Source organism: Paramisgurnus dabryanus, chromosome 8 (assembly GCF_030506205.2).
Source record: "Paramisgurnus dabryanus chromosome 8, PD_genome_1.1, whole genome shotgun sequence".
In the NCBI taxonomy this organism is placed as follows: Eukaryota; Metazoa; Chordata; class Actinopteri; order Cypriniformes; family Cobitidae; genus Paramisgurnus; species Paramisgurnus dabryanus.
The window spans coordinates 34,940,954-34,960,290 of NC_133344.1; the positions used below are offsets into that span (position 1 = coordinate 34,940,954).

The 19,337-nt window shown below is 36.9% G+C and overlaps 1 protein-coding gene across 1 annotated transcript in view; it reads right to left on the bottom strand.

Annotated features, from left to right (window-relative positions):
- Positions 1 to 18,888, bottom strand: part of LOC135771415 (LHFPL tetraspan subfamily member 6 protein) — a 96,977-nt gene extending 78,089 nt beyond the window's left edge. Inside the window, exons 1-2 of the mRNA XM_065281652.1 lie at positions 18,590 to 18,888; positions 17,516 to 18,033 (exon numbers count right to left, since the gene is read on the bottom strand). Of these exons, the coding sequence (XP_065137724.1) occupies positions 17,516 to 17,900 (385 nt within the window). The 5' untranslated portion in view covers positions 17,901 to 18,033; positions 18,590 to 18,888. The remainder of the gene's footprint in view (positions 1 to 17,515; positions 18,034 to 18,589) is intronic.
- Between the last annotated feature and the right edge of the window lie 449 nt (positions 18,889 to 19,337).

Consider the following 19,337-nt stretch of genomic DNA (forward strand, 5'->3'; position numbering starts at 1 on the left):
GGCCCAGAGAAGCCCCCAAAATTGTGGTGCTAAAAAATATTTAATAGTAAAACACTGCAAAAAAATGACCTTCTTACTTCGTATTTTTGTCTTGTTTTCAGAAGAAATATCTATAAATTCTTAAATTAAGATGCTTTTTTCTTGATGAGCAAAATGACCTAAGAAAATAAGTCATGAATATACAATTTAAGTGAAATTGTCCTTAAAACAAGCTAAATTATCTGCCAATGGGGTGAGATTTTTTTTTTGAAATAAGATTTTTTTTCTTAAACAATTAATTCAAGTAAAATTTTCTCACCCCAAGGGTAATCAACATACCATAAAAGCGCATGATTTTATGTAACTTAATATGAAAAATGTCTCAGCTGTGTTGGGGGCCCTGTCAAGATTCTTTTCATGGGGCCCAAAATCCTTGGCAGCGCCCCTGCACATATGCATGCATATTTATGAAATGTTTACATGTGTATATACATTTGTACATGTATATTATATATAAATACTAAATATATAAATATAGATTTTTTTCTTAAAGTTCTACATGCATGTGTCTATATTTATATATACATAAAAACTTTTTTATTGCAAATTATTAATCGCGATTAATCGTTATGCAGCCCAAGTATGCAATATCTCACACAAGCTGCAGTCAACTACTATATGCTGTGCATCTAAGACGATAAGACTTTCAAATTAACCCATCTTATGTGACTTACAGAGCATTCAAGCAATACATTTTTATATTTATACATTCAGTGGCAGCTAGCTCTAAACCCCTCCTCTTTGCAACACACCTCTGTCATCAAAGGTGAGCTATAAACAGACTTTCTTCCACATAGATGATGACTGAATGTTATACCACCCCCAATCCATGAATACATAATACATTTGAACTGATTACACTCAATCTCCAAACACAGGTTTTATAATAGATACTGTATGGGGTGCTGTAGATGTGAGGGTGAGGTTCAATAAGTTTAGCATCCCACTCGGCACTGAATGATGCTTTCACAGGCAAACAGTGAGTGTGCAGTTATTTCTTTTGAAAATATGTGTGTATTGTGCATGCTTTACAACACTTCAGTATTATATACTAAAACCTCATTCACACAGCACTTTGGTCCCAGAAAATGTCCGTAAAATTGGCATAGAGGCTGGACACAAACGCATCCCGTAAATGTTCTGGGATCGAGGACCTCGCAACATTCCCGGAAAGCACTCTGTGTGAACAAGACGCAGAAACAATGCGGCAAGGAGCGTGCAGTGGTGAGGATGTGAAGTCATGGCAACATGAAGTTATGGTTCAGCTTTTTAAAACGAGGGATTTAGATGCAGATTAACATTCATGATGAGAAATTTCAGCGAACTGGACTGGAGTTGGTCGCTATCAGCGCTGAAGCTGAGATCATTCACCAGCATGACAGAACAGCGCATCACGCGCTCTTTATGATCTTTTTCATAAACAAAAATGCACACACGTCATCGCAACAAGATCATTCAGCTCTTTTAAACTGGTGTTTTAAATGCACATCAACATAACATTCACAGTGAGAAATGTCTGCAAACTGGACTGAAGCAGAGATCAGGGAGTTCGTCAAATATCACTCTGAAGCTGAGATCATTCTCCAGCATACTAGAACAGCACGCTACACGCTCCATTATAAGGAAAGAGAAAAAATGGATAATAACACAAGCAGAGTTTATTCCTCAACATATCGCTGGGCTCTGGCCAAACTTCATAGGATTTGCTGCCAAAATGGCTTCTCCCGGTTTTTACATTTTATTGTTCATTCTTATTACTCAAAACAGTTTACACTGTAAAAAATAAATTGTTGGCTCAATGAATTATTTTTTAGTAACTAGTTCCACAGAAATTTTACGTTCACTCAATTTCTGTCTCCAAAGTGTTACCTGGATTGATGTTTTTTAGTTGGCCCAAACTTGACTCAAATATAAAAAAGTATGTTTGCTCAACTAGCTTTATAGTTCATTCAACTAAAATGTTTTAATCAGTTGAATCTTTAAAAACTTACAGCAAATACTCTGTCAATTAAAATTTAAGTATTCACTCAATGTTTTATGTGTTACTTCAATTAATATTTATTATTTGGGATTTTTTTTATAACCTTTTAAAATTATTTATCAAATAATTTATGCTGGTGTTGTTAACAAAATAATTAACTTTAGTCACATGAAAACAAAAGCTTTTTTCACTTATCATACAAACTGAACATACAGAATTAAGTCTTCTCTAAATAGAGGGCATAAAACAGTCCAAAAAGCCTCCAAAGTCAGTCAGAACATCTCCAGGGCCATTTAGGAGACTTTCTTCAGCCCTCTGGTCTGCCTCTCCGCCTCATCACCGCTCTGGTTTGATAAACAGAGGAATATAAACACACACACATACATAAATAACATGTTTAATATAATAAAGCTTGATTGTGAAATACTTTATTCCCTAAAATAACGTTAACGTTAGGCCAAATTTCCCTCAGACATCACACATAATTAAACACTATTGGGCGGTTTTCTCGGACAGGGCTTATCACTGACTAAAATAACTGACATCACTTAACATATGAGTAACGTACTATTGTTTTGTCTCAAAATGCACGCCAGTATTGTATTTTATAAGGATGTGTTTGTAAAACTGTCCCAATTATAATAAAGACCGAGTTCTAAACGCTTTCCGGTAAACCACCTATATCCAGGCTATCTTTACTAAAATAGCTCCACTTTACTTCGGACACATAACATAACACACTTTTAAATATATCTTTACAAAAATATCATTACAAAAACGTTGAGTATTTGCGTCTTTTGCCGATTAATATATTCTAAAATTAACATTTAATTACAAACACTTACCTGACGTGAACTTGAGGAAACGGCTGATGACTTGTGTCCTGTGAATCAGTAAGTGATTCCAGCTGTTGCGTGCGGATTGATCTCAGATGAAATGACCTGTGATCCAGATCCTTCCGAGTTAAGACATTTTAAATTAAAAACTCACGCACATACTGTACATACATACACACGCGCGCGCGAGCGGGTCGCGCGCACACGGGTACACACACGGGTATATTTAGAAGTTTTATTTAAGATTGTTATGATATTGGGACTATTTCTCCATCCGCTCCTTCAGCTCTGAAGTTCAAATTCGCATGCTGTCCGGTTATAACAAATGTAAAAGATATGAAACATCACTCAACAGCCATATCAATTAAGTGCAATCCTAAAATATGATTTAAAACATAACCCTTTCATTGTTAAGTATGAGAAATTAAAATGAATTAAATCACTTTTAAACGCCCCAGAGATATCAGAGCCAGCAGTCGATTTCTGATGCGCTTGCCGAGGCGAGGCTGCGCTGGGCGGGGTGTGAGCGCTTAAGCGCCGGTGATTTTCTGGAGCTCTTCTGGAGCTCATCTTCGTCCGAAAGTGTCCGAGCACACTTTCTAAAAGACGCTATCTTTATTAACTGACCGCATATTTAAACTTTAACCACATACATTCACGCCTGAACAACTCTTACAATTACATTTTGTGACCAAATAACAGTAATATTTTGAGCATTTTGTTGTCTGGAAAAATAGCTGTCATAACTCCACATATTTGCCTGATTTGTATTAATTAGTTCAGTCAACACTAGCCATTCTGAATGTTGACTGGATTTGAAAATAACCATTCATTTAATGTTTTAAACACAGATTTATCTAGACTTAAAATAATATGTCTTCTCAACTAGCTCAAACAAAAAAATTGGTTTAACTTATATATTTTTGCCCGTCCAACATTTCATTAATTGGATTTTTTACAGTGTAGAGTCTTTGCTTACGTCTTTGTTTCAGATGTCTCTCATAAATTATTTAGACTGAAAACCGACAGTGAGGAAACTGTATTCACATACAGTTAGAAAACAGTTCTTATGTGGTTCTCATAACTCAAATCATTTGTTTTTTGGAAGAATTTAATGAGAAATATTTGAGTCCATATTAAGATCACTGACTTTTATCTGATGCTTGACATATTGTTGAGTTTACTTTTGATATTCTAGAAGTGTCATGAGATTAACCATTTTGTTTTTGAAAAAAAATTAAGAAGTTTTATTTTGGAGAAGATGTTAATAATTTGTCTTAACTCCATTTAATTTAATTGCTGTCTAGTTATTAAAGAGATTTCATGTATAATTTTCATTGCTCAGGACTGTATCAACACATAAAAATATACTATTTGATATCTACCATAATTGCTCTTGGGACCACTAAACATTTTGAATAATCAACTGAGGCCTAAATGCCTGTGACTAGGGATGCACCGATACTGGTATGGGGTATCGGCCTCGATACTACATTTTCTAAAGTACTCGTACTCGTTAAAAGTCCCCCGATACCAGGGATCGATACCACGGTCTGAGAAATGTCTATGTTTGAGCGGCGTGTAAGGGGTTAATGCCTCTTGTGTTGTCCAAAGAGGCAGAGTTTACAACAAACTGGAAAACTAGTCCTTTGTTTTTTTGTTAAATTATATGACTAAAGCTGTTACCTGTAAATTTAAATCATGTTTTTTATTAAGTACTCGGTATTGGTATCGGCAAGTGCTGAAATGCAAGTACTCGTACTCGTATTCCAAAAAAGTGGTATCGGTGCATCCCTACCTGTGACTTAGGGGTGGTTTCCTGGACAGGGATTAGCTTAAGCCAGGACTAGTCCTTAGTTTAATTAGGAAATATAACAAGTTTGAACAAACATGTCTTACTAAAAACATTACTTGTGTGCATTTTGAGGCAAAACAAAGGGCATTGATGTATTTTAAGATATGTCAGTGACGGTTGTTTTCAGTTTGGACAGCCCTTACAATTACTTTAGTCTAGGACTAGTCTAATTCCTGTCTGTGAAACCGCCCCATAATGATCTAAAGTGACATATAAATGTTGTCATTACACCTCAAGAAAGTGCAGAATTCAAACAGTGACAATGATCTAAGCTGTGATGTCAAAGGCAAAAGCTAATTTTGCATGCCTCTATAGAGAAATGCCTTTCGGGTCCATATATTGTGATTACATGACCAATATTTTCTTCAGCTATGTATGCCACTCCAAACTTTTCAGTCCAACACTGGGTTGTTTAAGGGACTGTTAGGATGTTTGGATGAGGGGGCTGTGGTGAAGAGACAGAGAGAGTAAATAAATAGAGAGAGGTATTGTTGTGGGAAAAGTCTCTTCCTCCCTCTGTGCTGTGACAGATGACTGAACCGTGGGGATCTCCGGATGGTTGCTGACAGGACTGTATTTCACTAGAGCTGTGTGTACTGTAGCGTCTGTCAGTTTACATAATCTACTGTATTTACTTAATGTCATTCTGCAGTTTGTCATTTTCAAGTATGGTAAGTTAAAATTAAAGGGACAGATTAATGTATATGTAACTAGATGGATTTTATTCAGTTGAACACAAAAATGAGAAGTTGTTTTCCATACAATGAAAGTTAATGGGGACTGGGGCTGTCAACCTTTTACAATGATAAAAAACAGCAGTATATGATTATATTCCATAGCATTTGAACCCATAAACAGGCTAAACATGGCAATGACGATTGTGACTGATTGTCTTTTATGGCCAACCTAACACAAGATTTTTAGTTCATAAGAATTGTAAAATTTGGTAAAAAAAAATTATATCATATTGATTAGGGCTGGGCAAAAAAAAACAGATTTTTCAAATAATCAATTTTTTTTACGTGGTCAAATCAAAATCGATTCTCAAAGGCCACAAATCTTTTTTTTTTCATATTTATTTCTGCAAACATTGAACGTAAGATTAACGTTAATCTAATTACTAGTCTTCTCCACTCACCCTCTTTTTTGCCTTGCGCTATGTTACCAAGGAGTGAGAGGCGAGCCTGTCATTCATTGTTCAGTGCTTAAAATGGCGGTTCCAGGTGCTTCATCGACGTTGATGCCACCTTCACAAGTGGGCCACTTGTAAACTTATGTTCACTGTTTGAATCGATACCCAGCCCTAATATTGATATTTTATATCACTTCAGTCATACAGTTGCACATAAACACAACTTGTAAAATTTAAGTAAATAAAATATACTTAATAGGTATTCAAGTAAACGTCACTTAATTATTTTACTTGTTTAAATACTGAAGCATTGCTGTCCTTAAAATATTAAATAAATCTTATTTACTGTTTTATGGTAAATTGTACTATAAGTCAGTACTTGATTCTCCACAAAAAAGTGCATTTTTGACATGCATTATCAGTACTGTGGAGAGAAATACAATAAAATGGGTTCATGTAAACACTGATCACCTGAACGCTGACTTCATAAAATTATCATTTACAATAAAACAATATTACATATTAGGGCTGGTTATCGATTCAAATGTTCCAGATCGATTCGATTTCGATTCACAAGCTATCAAATCGATTCGATTCTCGGTTCAATTTTCGATTCCAGTTCTCGGGTCGGTTTTTTTACTCGATTCTCTATTAGGGCTGGGTATCGATTCAGATGTTCCAGATCGATTCGATTTCGATTCTCAAGCTGTCGGTTCGATTTCGATTCTTGGTTAAATTTTCGATTCCAGTTCTCGGGTCGGTTTTTATACTCGATTCTCAATTCAACTCAATGAATATAGATTTAATACAAATACTACATTAATAAAAAAGAACATTGAACAGCAGTTTACAAGTGAAGTGGGTAATTAATTAAAAGAAATGAAATGCCATAACACTCGTCGTCGTCTTGCTTGCGAAATCTAAAATGCTTCCATACTTCTTACTTTTTATGTGAAGGTGGCATCAACGTCAATGAAGAACCAGAAACCGCCATTTTAAGCACTGAATGAATGAATGACAGGCTTGCCTCTCGCTCCTTGGTAACATCGTGCAAGGCAAAAAAGAGGGTGACATCTAGTGAAGAAGACTAGTAATAAGATAAACGATAATCTTACGTTCAATGTTTGCGGAAATAAATAAGAAAAAAATCGATTCTGCTCTTTGAGAATCGATTTTTGAATCGACTACTTTAAAAAAATTATTAATCGAAAAATTAATTTTTTTGCCCAGTCCTATAACATATATATAATAGCTTAAACCTCTATGACATTTTATTAACAAATATTTAAGCAGTTGAAGTTGTCATCAGTTCTTATTCTGTAAAAAAGCACAAATAATCCAAATATTCTAGCACAAAGGATTGTGGATATTCCTTACAATTTATTTTCTTCAATCGTAATTTTAAGTTCATTTCACTTGAATGTTTTAGTTAATGGATTATTAGTTTAAAGTGCATATATTTAATTGCTAAAACTACGTAATTTTTTTGTATTATGATCAATACAAACATTATTTTCCACATACCGTACATTTTTGTAGCTCCAGATATCCTGCCTTCTTCAAACGCATTCATAGGATTAAATGTTTTTTTTTTTTTTTTGAAAGCAGAGGGTCTGTTCTTTCATTTGGGATACTGTATGTTTATATATTTAAAGAAGAACATTTTCTGGAAGGCATTAAACTTTGGTGAAAATCATGAAAAACGCTGGAAAGAGTTAATATTACTATGTAGAAATTATGAGGGTTAATTTAATATATTTTAGTAAACCAAAAAGTTTGTTTTTTCAGTGTATTTTTCAAAGTTCTGCAAATCCTTTCACTTTTGTAATGTTTAAAAGAACAGCATAACACACGAAGACAATACTAAAAAAACACTCAATGTTGTTGTGACATTTTATGTAATCTTTTTACATAAAAAATTGAGGGACTCAGTCAAACCAATTTTATCAAATTCAACTCAGAAATGATGCAAATTAATCTGAATTTGTCCCACCAAAGGTGAGTCAAGAAGTAGATAACAGACTAAGAAAGACTATATTATTTATAGGGCGGGGGGGGCAGTTTGAGAACCTCTGCCCTAAGTTTTATACTGTAGAATTCTTATCTAGTAGTCTGTTACAGGGTCATTTTTATCATAAATTCTCTGCAATAAAACCTCAGAAAACTAATGCTACTAACCAACAGTACTACATTGTATAATATGTTTGTTTTGTTTATTTTTTATGTCATGAATTTTCTTTGGGGGGGCACAAAGGGATGCCAAAAATGATGAGTTGCAATTATTAAAAGCAATTAGGCATGCAAAGCTATGTGTAAACTATGGTAAAATCAGTATAGTGTACAGCCACTTATTGCTACTGCCTAGATTCCCACTGGTCCCGAATTGCTCTGCCCGCTGTGATTTCATCGACATATTTACTATTAAAAGGTAAATCTTTCTATTTAATTCATCTTAAAGAGCTTGGAATTGTTTTAATGATTCAGCTTAACCTTAAATATTCTCATTTCCTCTAACGCTTTACTTCCACAAGAGAAAAACGTGAAACCACGGTCCATAAATCAACTACGAAACAAATTTTCTCCACTGCTGCTTCTTTCATTTTAAGGTTGGCTGTGCAATAACAAATCCCTTATGTCAGCGTGCTTCATTTTTTGTGGAGTGCTGAGTGTATGGTGGTACAGTGGTGCGACGTGTTCGGCCCCACGTTGCTGAAAACAAGGACTTAACAAGCCACAGTGCTGAAATAACACTTCCTGTCTTTCCTTCAGCAGCCCAGACTTCCTGGTTGACTAAAGCAAATCTCTGCTGAAGCTGAACATTCAACCACAAGCTCGGGTTATTCCTCTCTCTCTCTCTCATTGGTCTCAAAAGCTCTTCCTTTATATCTATTCTTATGGGTGACCAAACACTGTTGGATTACAGTTGCAGGAAGACCCAAGATTTACTATGAGTTCTGTGTAACACTGGTCTATAATTTAAACCGTAATTTTGAGAGTAAATCTTGAGATTAAAGGGGTTCTAAAAAGAACATGTTGTGCAAATCTTCCCACACAGTGACGTAGATATGTGGGGATATATGTGGATGAGGCATTTTAGGAAGGTGTGGTTGAGCCTTGATTTTAAAAAACTATTTCTCTTTGGGTTTGAGACCTTAATCTTTGCACCTTTATGGGTTTTCTATGTAAACCTTTGGATTTCATAACTGTTTGGCTTAGTTTTGGCAGCAATGAACTCGTTTTCAGACGCTTCCTGTTTTTGCAGACAATGTGGAATTTTGCACCAAGCATTCCTCTTCACAGATCAGCTGGATTCTTGAGATTTCAGGTGTTAATCTCTCTCTTGAGGTCATTTAAAGCATCTTAACTGGATTTAAGTCACTGGTTCACTCTTAAAAGCATTTATTTTTTTCTGTTGAAGCATCTGTGCTTTTCGTCATTGTCTTGTTGCATCCACCTCTTGGTAAGCTTCGCATGGCATCAAGTTCGTCATTTTTTGAAGATGATGAATGCCATGATGGCCAGGGATCTGATGTTTGAATCAGATGTGTGGTTTCCTGACGGTACATACACACGGGGTGTAAGCGTTTCTCATTTACTTTGAATGGGTGATGTCATGCATTGCCGAACTGAATTGTTGATCCGTCTGTGTCTCGTCACTGGCATTGCTCGTGGTAGAAGTTGAACATTTCTCAACTTTTCAAGCGCCAATGCAGGCGTCAGCCAATCAAACCACCTTATTCAAATAACCTAGTGCAGAGTCAGCTAATTACATTTATTCAAGACCGGAGAATGTGTTGCGGCCACTGTGATTGGCTGTTGGCCACGCTTCAGACAAGCCTTCCGTTAAGCGTTAATGCTTACGCCCGTGTGAATGTACCGTAGGTGTTTATACTGAGTATTTTACGGTAGTCTCTGCCAAAACACAGCAGGAGAAGCGGTTGCTATAGTTACAAAATCTCACAGCGTAAACAAATCAACGCAATGAAACATCGCAAATAACAAACTGTAAAGAACCGAATTATAAAACCTCAAAGTAATTAAAACTTGAGGCACTTTAGTTTGACGGACAATTAAACCGCTATTCTCCTAATAAATGCGCATCACTTTTCTCTAGGGATTATTTTGATCGTTAGAAATGCGCGTTGGTACTTAGTTTTCTTAAATAACCATAAAATCAGCCATCGTGTGTGACGTTAAGGGACCTGTTATAGTCCCTTAAGTTTTTAAGTGAAAAAGGGACTTAGGGACTTTGTTGCAACGCATAGCAGAACTTAAGGTAATACTTTAGCATTTAAGGGTAAATACTTATTGACAGCCTTATGGTTCACTTAAGGGTTTTTCTTGAAACCCATTTTTTTATGAAGGGTACCCTTAACCTTATATTTAAGGGATTTCTTAGCTTAAGGACTTTCATGCAACCGGGCACTGATTCACAACAATAAGCTTATAATAATGATTATACGTTGAGCTGTCAAGTTGAATGTAATTGTGACAAACGTAAAAAGCAAGTAAACAGTAATTTCATGTTTCAAACACAGATGGCAATAGAGAGGCAAAGTTTTTTGTATGTTTGTTTCAATGGCAAAACTCTATTAGTGGAAGTTTGAACAAAGACATCTTTCAGGACTCCTTAGGCAAACACAAAAAAAAATCATTTTTTTTTTGAGACCCAAAATCGTGGGCTTAAATTTCCACCTAACAAAACAGCCTTCTTAAAAACAAAACTATCACATTCAAAAACATTTTCTTCCAGTGTGAAACACTATATGAATCAACCATTACACCAAACAAATCAGCCATTCAATAGAAGTTATTCAGCATTATTCATACTGTACACAATAAGCAATTCATCATTTACCAATCTTGAAAGCACTCAACAATGAATCACTTGATGTTATTCAGCATGATGACCGAGAATGTCAAAACGTGATGTTAAATGTATAGTCCAGACAAATCTTTAAGAGGAACATAAAAGATTAGGATCCCAATGATTCATCTGTCATAGAAAAGTATTTTAACTTCTGACTGAACAACAGAGCAGGACAAACCTGTTCTGTATACGGTGCTGCAATCATGGTAAGTGAAATATAAATCAATCTTAATTTATAACAGTACACACATGTAAACATATTAACACACCCAACTAGGGATGCTTAACGATTAATCGCGATTAATCGTTAGCAGAATAAAAGTTTTTGTTTACATCATATATGTGTGTGTGAACTGTGTATAATAACTTTGTATAAATAAATGTACACACATGCATGTATATGTTTTAGAAATGTTTACATGTGTATATACATTTGTATATTTATGTATAATTTATATTATATATAAATATAAATACTTAATATATACATATTTTTTTCTTAAAATTATACATGAATGTGTTCATATTTATATATATATATTTATTATACACAGTTTACACACATATGTAATGTAAACAAAAACTTTTATTCTGCTAACGATTAATCGCAATTAATTGTTTAGCACCCCTAGACTGAACAATGCAATTATTTGTGGCTGATTCTCTTTGCCTCGTACAAAAAAAAAAAAACACATTGCTGGTACAGTCATAATCCAAAGACATTATAAAGAATGACTATGAATCAATCACACAAATCTGACACATGAAAGCAGGTAATAAACTTTCAACAACTTTTAGGAGACGCCTTTTGAACACGCCATTAATATAAACTGATAATTGATTATCTGACTACTTTACAATGACCCTTCTCCCCATTTGAATCTTATGTTTGAGTACATTTTCCGTTTATAAATAGCATCACATTTTCTAACCACCAAGGATCCTTTGATTAATTTTTAATGAAAGGTTGAGATTACATTCATAACTCTGCTAGGGGCTTCAAGACAAAGCGAAACATCATTCACGTTTGAAAGAACAAAGACAGGCTTCAGAACAAGAGTTTCTAATGAAAGATGTCTTGGTGACACATAAAGGGCTTATCTGTCTCGTTATCAGTGAAATGGGCAGCAGATGAGTCAATGTGAACCACGGGGAGGTGCCGCCTGTGCCAAAGCCCCGTTCCTCACAGACCTCGCTGCCAGACAGCTCTCATTAACACACCACAATAGAAATGAAAGGGACTCAATAGGCGGGGACAGCCGCGGTCCAGTGATTTAACATCAGTGTAATGTTCCTCTCCTTTTCCTCGCTCTCTCTTTGGGTCCATGGCATTTTTTTCTATTAACCTCCGTCTGGGGCTTTTCAATGGTCTCTTTTTTCACTTTTGTTCTGTCCCGCGTATTTCAATTTAAAGTTACGCTTCAACCCATGCAGCTATTTCAGTGTGAAGAGTTAAAGCCCCGCTCTCACATGCTCTATTAACTTCCTAAAACTCTTAACATGCACACAATATTTTTGAACCCTGACCGCTCTCTCCCTCAAAAGTACACTCTTGGAAATAAAGTTACAAAAGCTGCCACTGGGGCAGTACCCTTTAAAAAGGTCCTAATATGTACCAAGTATATATACTATATACACATATGTATACCATTTTACTTTCATTACTATCTAAATGAAAACCAAGTTAATTTTGGACCCTAAATCACTCCTTGTTAATTCTCATTAACACCCGAATAGATTTGAACGTCACCTAGCTTCACCTGAACTGCACCCATTTATTGCTTAGGTTCAAATGCCACATAGTAGGGGTGAGTGGGCACAAATTAACGCAAGGTTAATTGTAACACGGCTACTTTACATATTTCTACAGGGCCGAGCAATCTGTGCTTTTGGTCTTTTTCTCTAACTGTTAAAAGATTATTATAAAATTTTTCATCTTAGTTTATATTTCAATTGCTGACTTGGGTTTGTAAGTCACCAAATCCAACCTTATATTATTTTAATCACTTTCTTGTCACCTAAACCATTTTGAAACATGTCAGCAACTCTTAGTAATTGATAGCTGGGATTGAAAACATTTTTACACAGCGGGGTTAGTTGTCACACGGTGTTACAATTAAGCCTCCAGTATACAATGATAATGAAATGAAAACAATTTAAATACTATTCATCAAAGTAATAACTGTTAATACAATATCAAGTGAAATAACTCACAACTATCATCATTTTGTAAGGAATAATTGATGATGGGCCATTGAATTACAGTATAAGAAAATAATGCACACCCAAGGTGCAATGCAGCACGATGCGAAGCGGAGTGGCTATTATTTTCAAATAATTCAAAGGACCGGAGTCAATTATTCCTCTTATACCACGGTTACCACAAACATTGCTCTGGTGCCTATTTTTAAGACATTTGACAAGTTAGGTGTGCGGTTATCAGATATTAATGCATACCCACAGAACATTACTCAGCCAATCAGATGACAGCATTCAACAGACCCATGATATAAATTATCTTAACTGTGCAGCCCTTTGAAAAATCTATTTATATGTATTGATGCATAGTACAAGGATGGTTAGGTGAAGGATCATGGGTGGATGAATGTGTGGATCTATCTATTATAGTGTTACTTATACCATGGTCTGTTTAAATACTCAATTCTGATTGGCTGGAAGGTGTGCATTAAAACCGTTTAATGCACAGGTAGTTCCAGTCAGTTTGATTACAGTTAGAAATTAATCCGCTACTATAAACAGTTCTCTGTCTATCTCTTTTAAAACATCGCTTCGAAATTTCCAACTTTTAGATTTTTGTTTTCATTTAATGTAATGCATTTCAATGTGTCCTTATATACTAATCGTGGTTAGAGACACCAGTTTTAATTCACACTTTACATAATTCATTTAAATAAATTACATGATTAGTTCAAATAAAGATTGCTTTGTCACTGTCAGTGTTGCCTGTCATTCATAAATTATTTTAATAAATCAATTAAAGAATCATTAAGTTAGCTATATGCTTAAGCAACGAGGGTATAGACTTTTAAGAAGAGACGCACACAGCCACATCTCTCTCTCTCTCTCTCTCTCTCTCTCTCTCTCTCATACAGTTTTCTGTCTCTCTCTTTTAATAATGAATTTAAATAAATGTGATAATTCATTTAAATAAAGGCAATACAATGGCACTAGACGGAGTGCGAGCCTTAACTTAATAAAATTACCGTCATTTTTCCCGTCTGTTAAAAAATTACACTGTGAACATTAATTACAGCTTTAACTTGGCAAATAACCAAGGTATAAGCGGGATAATCCACGGCTAGCCATGCATTAAAGGGTTTTAATGCACTTTGCAGACGCTACGCGTCGGGTGGTTCTTCGCCTCTACGTCACGCATTAAGGTGGCAGTGTTTTCCGTATATAACACAACTCCTTAACACTTTAGTTTTACAGTGACTAAAGTAATTTGCACAGCGATGCTCGGTTTAGTCATTAGTACACTTTTTGGCTGCACATCACCCGCTGCTGCTGTGTTCTCACCACAAACAAACTGCTACAGAGATCGTTTGAAAAAGTACCGTCTTTAAAGAGGTCTCATTGTGATTGGCTTGAATACCTATGATGTCAGCTGGAATTGTGACGCTTTTTACCATGTTTGAAAGATTCGCTCACAATGCAATGCTAACAGGAATTAAAAACTTACAGGCTGTGAGTCAAAGCGGAAGGATTTATGATAATGTCGGTCTTGTCTACATCACCAATCCCAGGAAGTAAACTGTTGCCTACAATCTGTGTGTTTGTTGTAGTCCAAGAAAAGAGATTTACGGTGGAGACGATAAATCGTGTCATTGATTACTTTGGGGTTTGTACCTTTTGCATATTGTTAACATGTAATAACACACACTTACACACCAAAGGAAATGTAAAATCGTGAATCAGACAATAGTTGCTCTTTAAATTCTTAAATTCGTAAATTTGAATTTACAAGATTCAGGGCTCTATTTTAACGATCTGAAACGCAAGTGCGAAGCGCAACGCGCAAGTGAGTTTGTGGGCGGATCTTGGGCGCTGTTGCTATTTTCCCGGCGTGAGAAATAACTCTTGCGCCGGGCGCAAATCAATAAGGGGTTGGTCTGAAGTAGGTTCATTATTCATAGGTGTGGTTTGGGCGTAACGTCAAATAAACCAATCAGAACGCTAGCCAACATTCCCTTTAAACGCAAGGGCGCAAGTTCCATGGCGGGTTGCTATTATTATGACGGATTTACCAGGCGCACGCCAGGAGCGGTTCACAGCCGAGGAGACCGACGTCCTTGTACGGGGGAATCCCACGCTTGCCAGCATAAATCGGGCACACCGTCTTACGGGAGGTGGATCTGCCTCAGGACTTGACGCCAGCAGAGGACATCGCTGCGTCCACCCTCACCGCTGAAAGGGTTTGGGGGCTTTGAAATCGGACCCAAGAAACGCAAGCAAGGTCCAACCCCAAAGTACTCTTACAAATCAAGTTCATATACATTAAGGTTTCTTATGAAAACATTTTAACTATTATTTACATAAAATAAACGTAATACAGCCACACAACAAAGTTATGAAAATATTTTAATCGTTATTTGCATGAGAATAAATAAAAACGATCACCACATGCTCACCACTATGATTCCCCTTATCTCGTGTATTAATATTTTTAAGTGTAACAATTTATGATTTGCAAAAATAACTGTTGCATCTGTGTAGATTAGATAAGCAAAGTGTATGCGCGTTGTTCACGCTATACATTATGGTCAAGCATGCGCCCTTAAAATAGCATAATGAACCACGCGCAACGCGCCACTGACTTTAGACTAGTTTTTTTTGGTTAGTAGCGCAATTGTTTTTTGAAACTGCAAAATAGCATAAGAGATGGTTTGCGCCGCAACACGCCTCCTTTTTGCGCTGAACCGCCCAGGGAGCACAAGTTTATTCCCTAGTTTGCTGACGTGCATCTGTGGAGGGAAAAACCCCGCTGTGCGCCGGCGCAAAATACGAATGATACATGCGTCACTGACAAAGTCAATTGCGCTGGGTGCAAGATAGGGCCCTCAATCTCCAATCTTGGATGGGTTACGTTTCTCATTTTAGTAAACTCTAGGGGCAAAGTTTTAACCATGAACAAGAATGTAATATTTAAATGACGATTGTCATCAGCCATGACATTGACGTCCGATTATTTTTCCGATGGGACTGGCGCCATACAAACATTTATTGAATCACAGGTAAATCCAGCTGTAAGATTTTTGCACTCGAATCAGCACTCGTTTCTGTGTTAGAATAACAAATAAGATGCAGTGTGTGTGTGCATGTGTGTGAAAAACTAAAAGCAAAAAATCAATCAAATAGACTAAAAAAAAAATATATATATATTCTTTAGTTGTTCTTAATTATTGTAAGCACTACAAAAAATGCTTTGTCAGGTTCAGGATAACAACAAGTGACTAATCGTCGACTTGCTGTTAATTGTAATCATAAAACTGCTGATAAGGATCATAACGTTTGTTTACATCAGCCACAAACTACACAACATTAAGTGTCTTCTCCACTCTCTCTGCTATGGGCAGCGTAACAGGAAGTGATGCGTTCAGCAGTCCTGAAGTCCTGTAACCTCCTTGTGTCTCTCTCACTAAAGCCATTCCTCTTTCTCTGTCTCTCTCCATCTCTCTCATTGAGATGGAACTGTGGACACCTCAGCCGTCTGACCCACACAAATAATGACACACCTGAGATCAGGTAAGATTTACCCTGACACTTTTGGCTTTAGTGCAAAACTGTTGTCAGGACAGTTATGAGGCCGAACTTTTAAACGGATATAAATATAACTTGATTCACAGTTTGTATGTTTGTAGCACGCTGAGCTAATGAGAATGAAGATGAGCCAGTGTCTCCACAGCAGGATGGAGATAAATGGGTTGAGTTAATGAAGATAAAGTATCCTTACACCACAAATCCAAGACTTGACCTAGACTTGCACTGAAAGAGAAAATAAACTTAATTTCTCTCAAATGCCCCTGAAGTATTTGTTTCGTCCTCTCTGTTGTGTGTCGAAAGCCCGCAAGGCTATCAGATCAGCGAATAAAAGGCACCTTGTGGGTGCCTAAACAAGCTGCGTTTGGAATTACAGCCCCGAGCTTTCAGCCTAAACTCAATCAGGTTCTGAGGCAAAGGCACCCTGAATTACACTGGCTGAAATTGCTGAACTACAATGAAAATGAAAAAAGAGGTTTGAACTCATGACCTCTTTGCTAATGGTTATGCATTGGGCGGACGTGTATTACAAGATATACATTTTGTGTGTTCATAATGCCTCTTGTAAGATTGTGGAGGTGCATTAAACAGCAGCTGGTCTCCATCATACTCAGCCTCTTGAACTTCACATCCATCCGGGTCATGGCACCACTGTAGCCAGGACTTAATCTGTCAACTCGATCAGCATCACTGTTGCTGGCGATCGGGATTGGCATTCAAACAAGGAAGCTCTGTTATATGGCCTCTTTAACTTACATTGTGCCCCCCACCACTCATTACTGTGCCACAACCTCATTACCGTTTAAAGTAAATACATAATGTTCAAAGGGTAAAGGTGTGGTAGTACTTGTTGAATCTAATGAGAATCTGCATTAAGAGTAACAGGAATAAAATAAACCAACATAGGAGTTCAGCGGTAACGACAACTGGCACGTGTGTGTGTGTGTTTATGTGTGTGGTTATAAAAGCTCCAGACTTGCATACAAATCTAATACTTTCATCTCGACCGTCTATTACTCACCCCCAACAAACTGCATCCCTCCAGCTGCGCGTCCAATGGTTCTGGAGATGAGGTCTGATATGCAGCAGCCCATGATCGCCGTCAGAGCCACCAGCAGCAGCAGCCCACATCCAATCCCTGTAACCACCGTACAGATCCGCCACTCCACGCTCGGGATGCCCTGGAAGCTCGCGTAGCGCCCGCACTGCTCCAGCATGACCGTGGCCTGCCTCTCCTCATCCCTGATGGGATACGAGCAGCGTCGGAAAGTTCCGAAAGACACCGGCTTATCCATCTGTGATCCCAGGAGCCAGTAAGGCATGAAGAAGCCCACACATGAGGCAGCTGCACTCAGCAGGGACACCAGAGCCCAGATCATCCCTGTACACGTAAGACTTGATGCCATGCTGGAGAAATGTTCATAAATATCACTTCCAGAAAGGTGGATGACAAACAAAGGTGTCACAAAATAATTCCCTTTCCCTGATTGGACATAGGATGTCTATCTCCATAAAATCTTCACCATGGTTCTGCGTCACCTGTCAAAGAAACAGAACTGTCACCTGAATCAGCAACACTGATAAACCTTTAAAAAATATTAGGTTTATAATATTAAGATGTATGTTGATTTATAAATATGCATTTATTAGTGTTTGTTGTATACTTAAGTGCAAAGTCTCCAAAAATGAGTTTGATTTAGAGAAGGGACCTAAAATCTAACACATACTATTGCAAATTACACAGATGGTTATGTAAACCAAGTAAAAAAAGTTTATATGGACCGTTGCATAATGAAACAAATGAGCGCAGGGTCCCAAGCGCGAGACAGCGCTGATGAAAAGAACGCGCATGTGTGAACGGATCCTAAAAAGCGCACATCACTCTAGACTTTGAAAAAGGTAGCAAGGGGTTCTTACATATCCTACACGCACATCATACTACTAAAAGGTACTGGAAAATAAAAGAAATTCATCAACCAAAGCATAAACAATCTGATTATCTATTTTAGTCACTGAAAAACACCCTGCAAACTACAGGAGAGTCATGTAATCCATGTCACCATAACAGAAATATCGTGCATAATTAATAACTTACCACGATACGTTGTGGGTGATGTCTCAATGCAAATTCAGCTCTGGCTTCACCGGACCGAGAAATGATAAAGTTTGTCCGCTGAACGGTGAGCGCATGCGAACAGAAAACAAGCCCTAAATTCCTTCAGTTGTCCTGTCCTTTGTCGAGGTCTTTTGAAGTCTGTTATTGGCTCCTGTCACTCGTGCGTGAAAAGCGGTGAGATAGATAATCCTGGTGTGTTTTAAAAACGAGACGCAATCGATGCGCGTGTGCTGGACAGAGCGCGTGCAGTGAGTGAGAGCGAGTGTGATACAGCGGAGCGCGCTTTCACTCATTCGAGTCTCCGCCCATAAACTGCATCTTAAGTGCTTGATGAAAACGAAGCATAACTCACGTCTTTGAATCGAGACAGGTGAGAGCAGGAAACATGGGATAGAGTCACACATATTTTTAGGCTACTGAATATTTAGTCTTTACAGTTTCTGTTTAGACACATCAGGAAAACGTGTCCCGTACTCGCGTAAAGTCAATAGCTAAATGGAAATCCATATTGGTGATAATATATAGCCTATTGATATTGATTAAAGAATAATGTAGGCCTAAAGTAAATTAAAGTCTATGATGGACTTAAAATGACTTATAAATAAACGCAGAAACACATACATAGAAATTAGTGAAGAAGAACATAAATAATAAAGATATAAATAAATGCATTTTAAATGCATGTAAAAACATAGAAACAGTACAAATAAATAAGATTAAAAATATA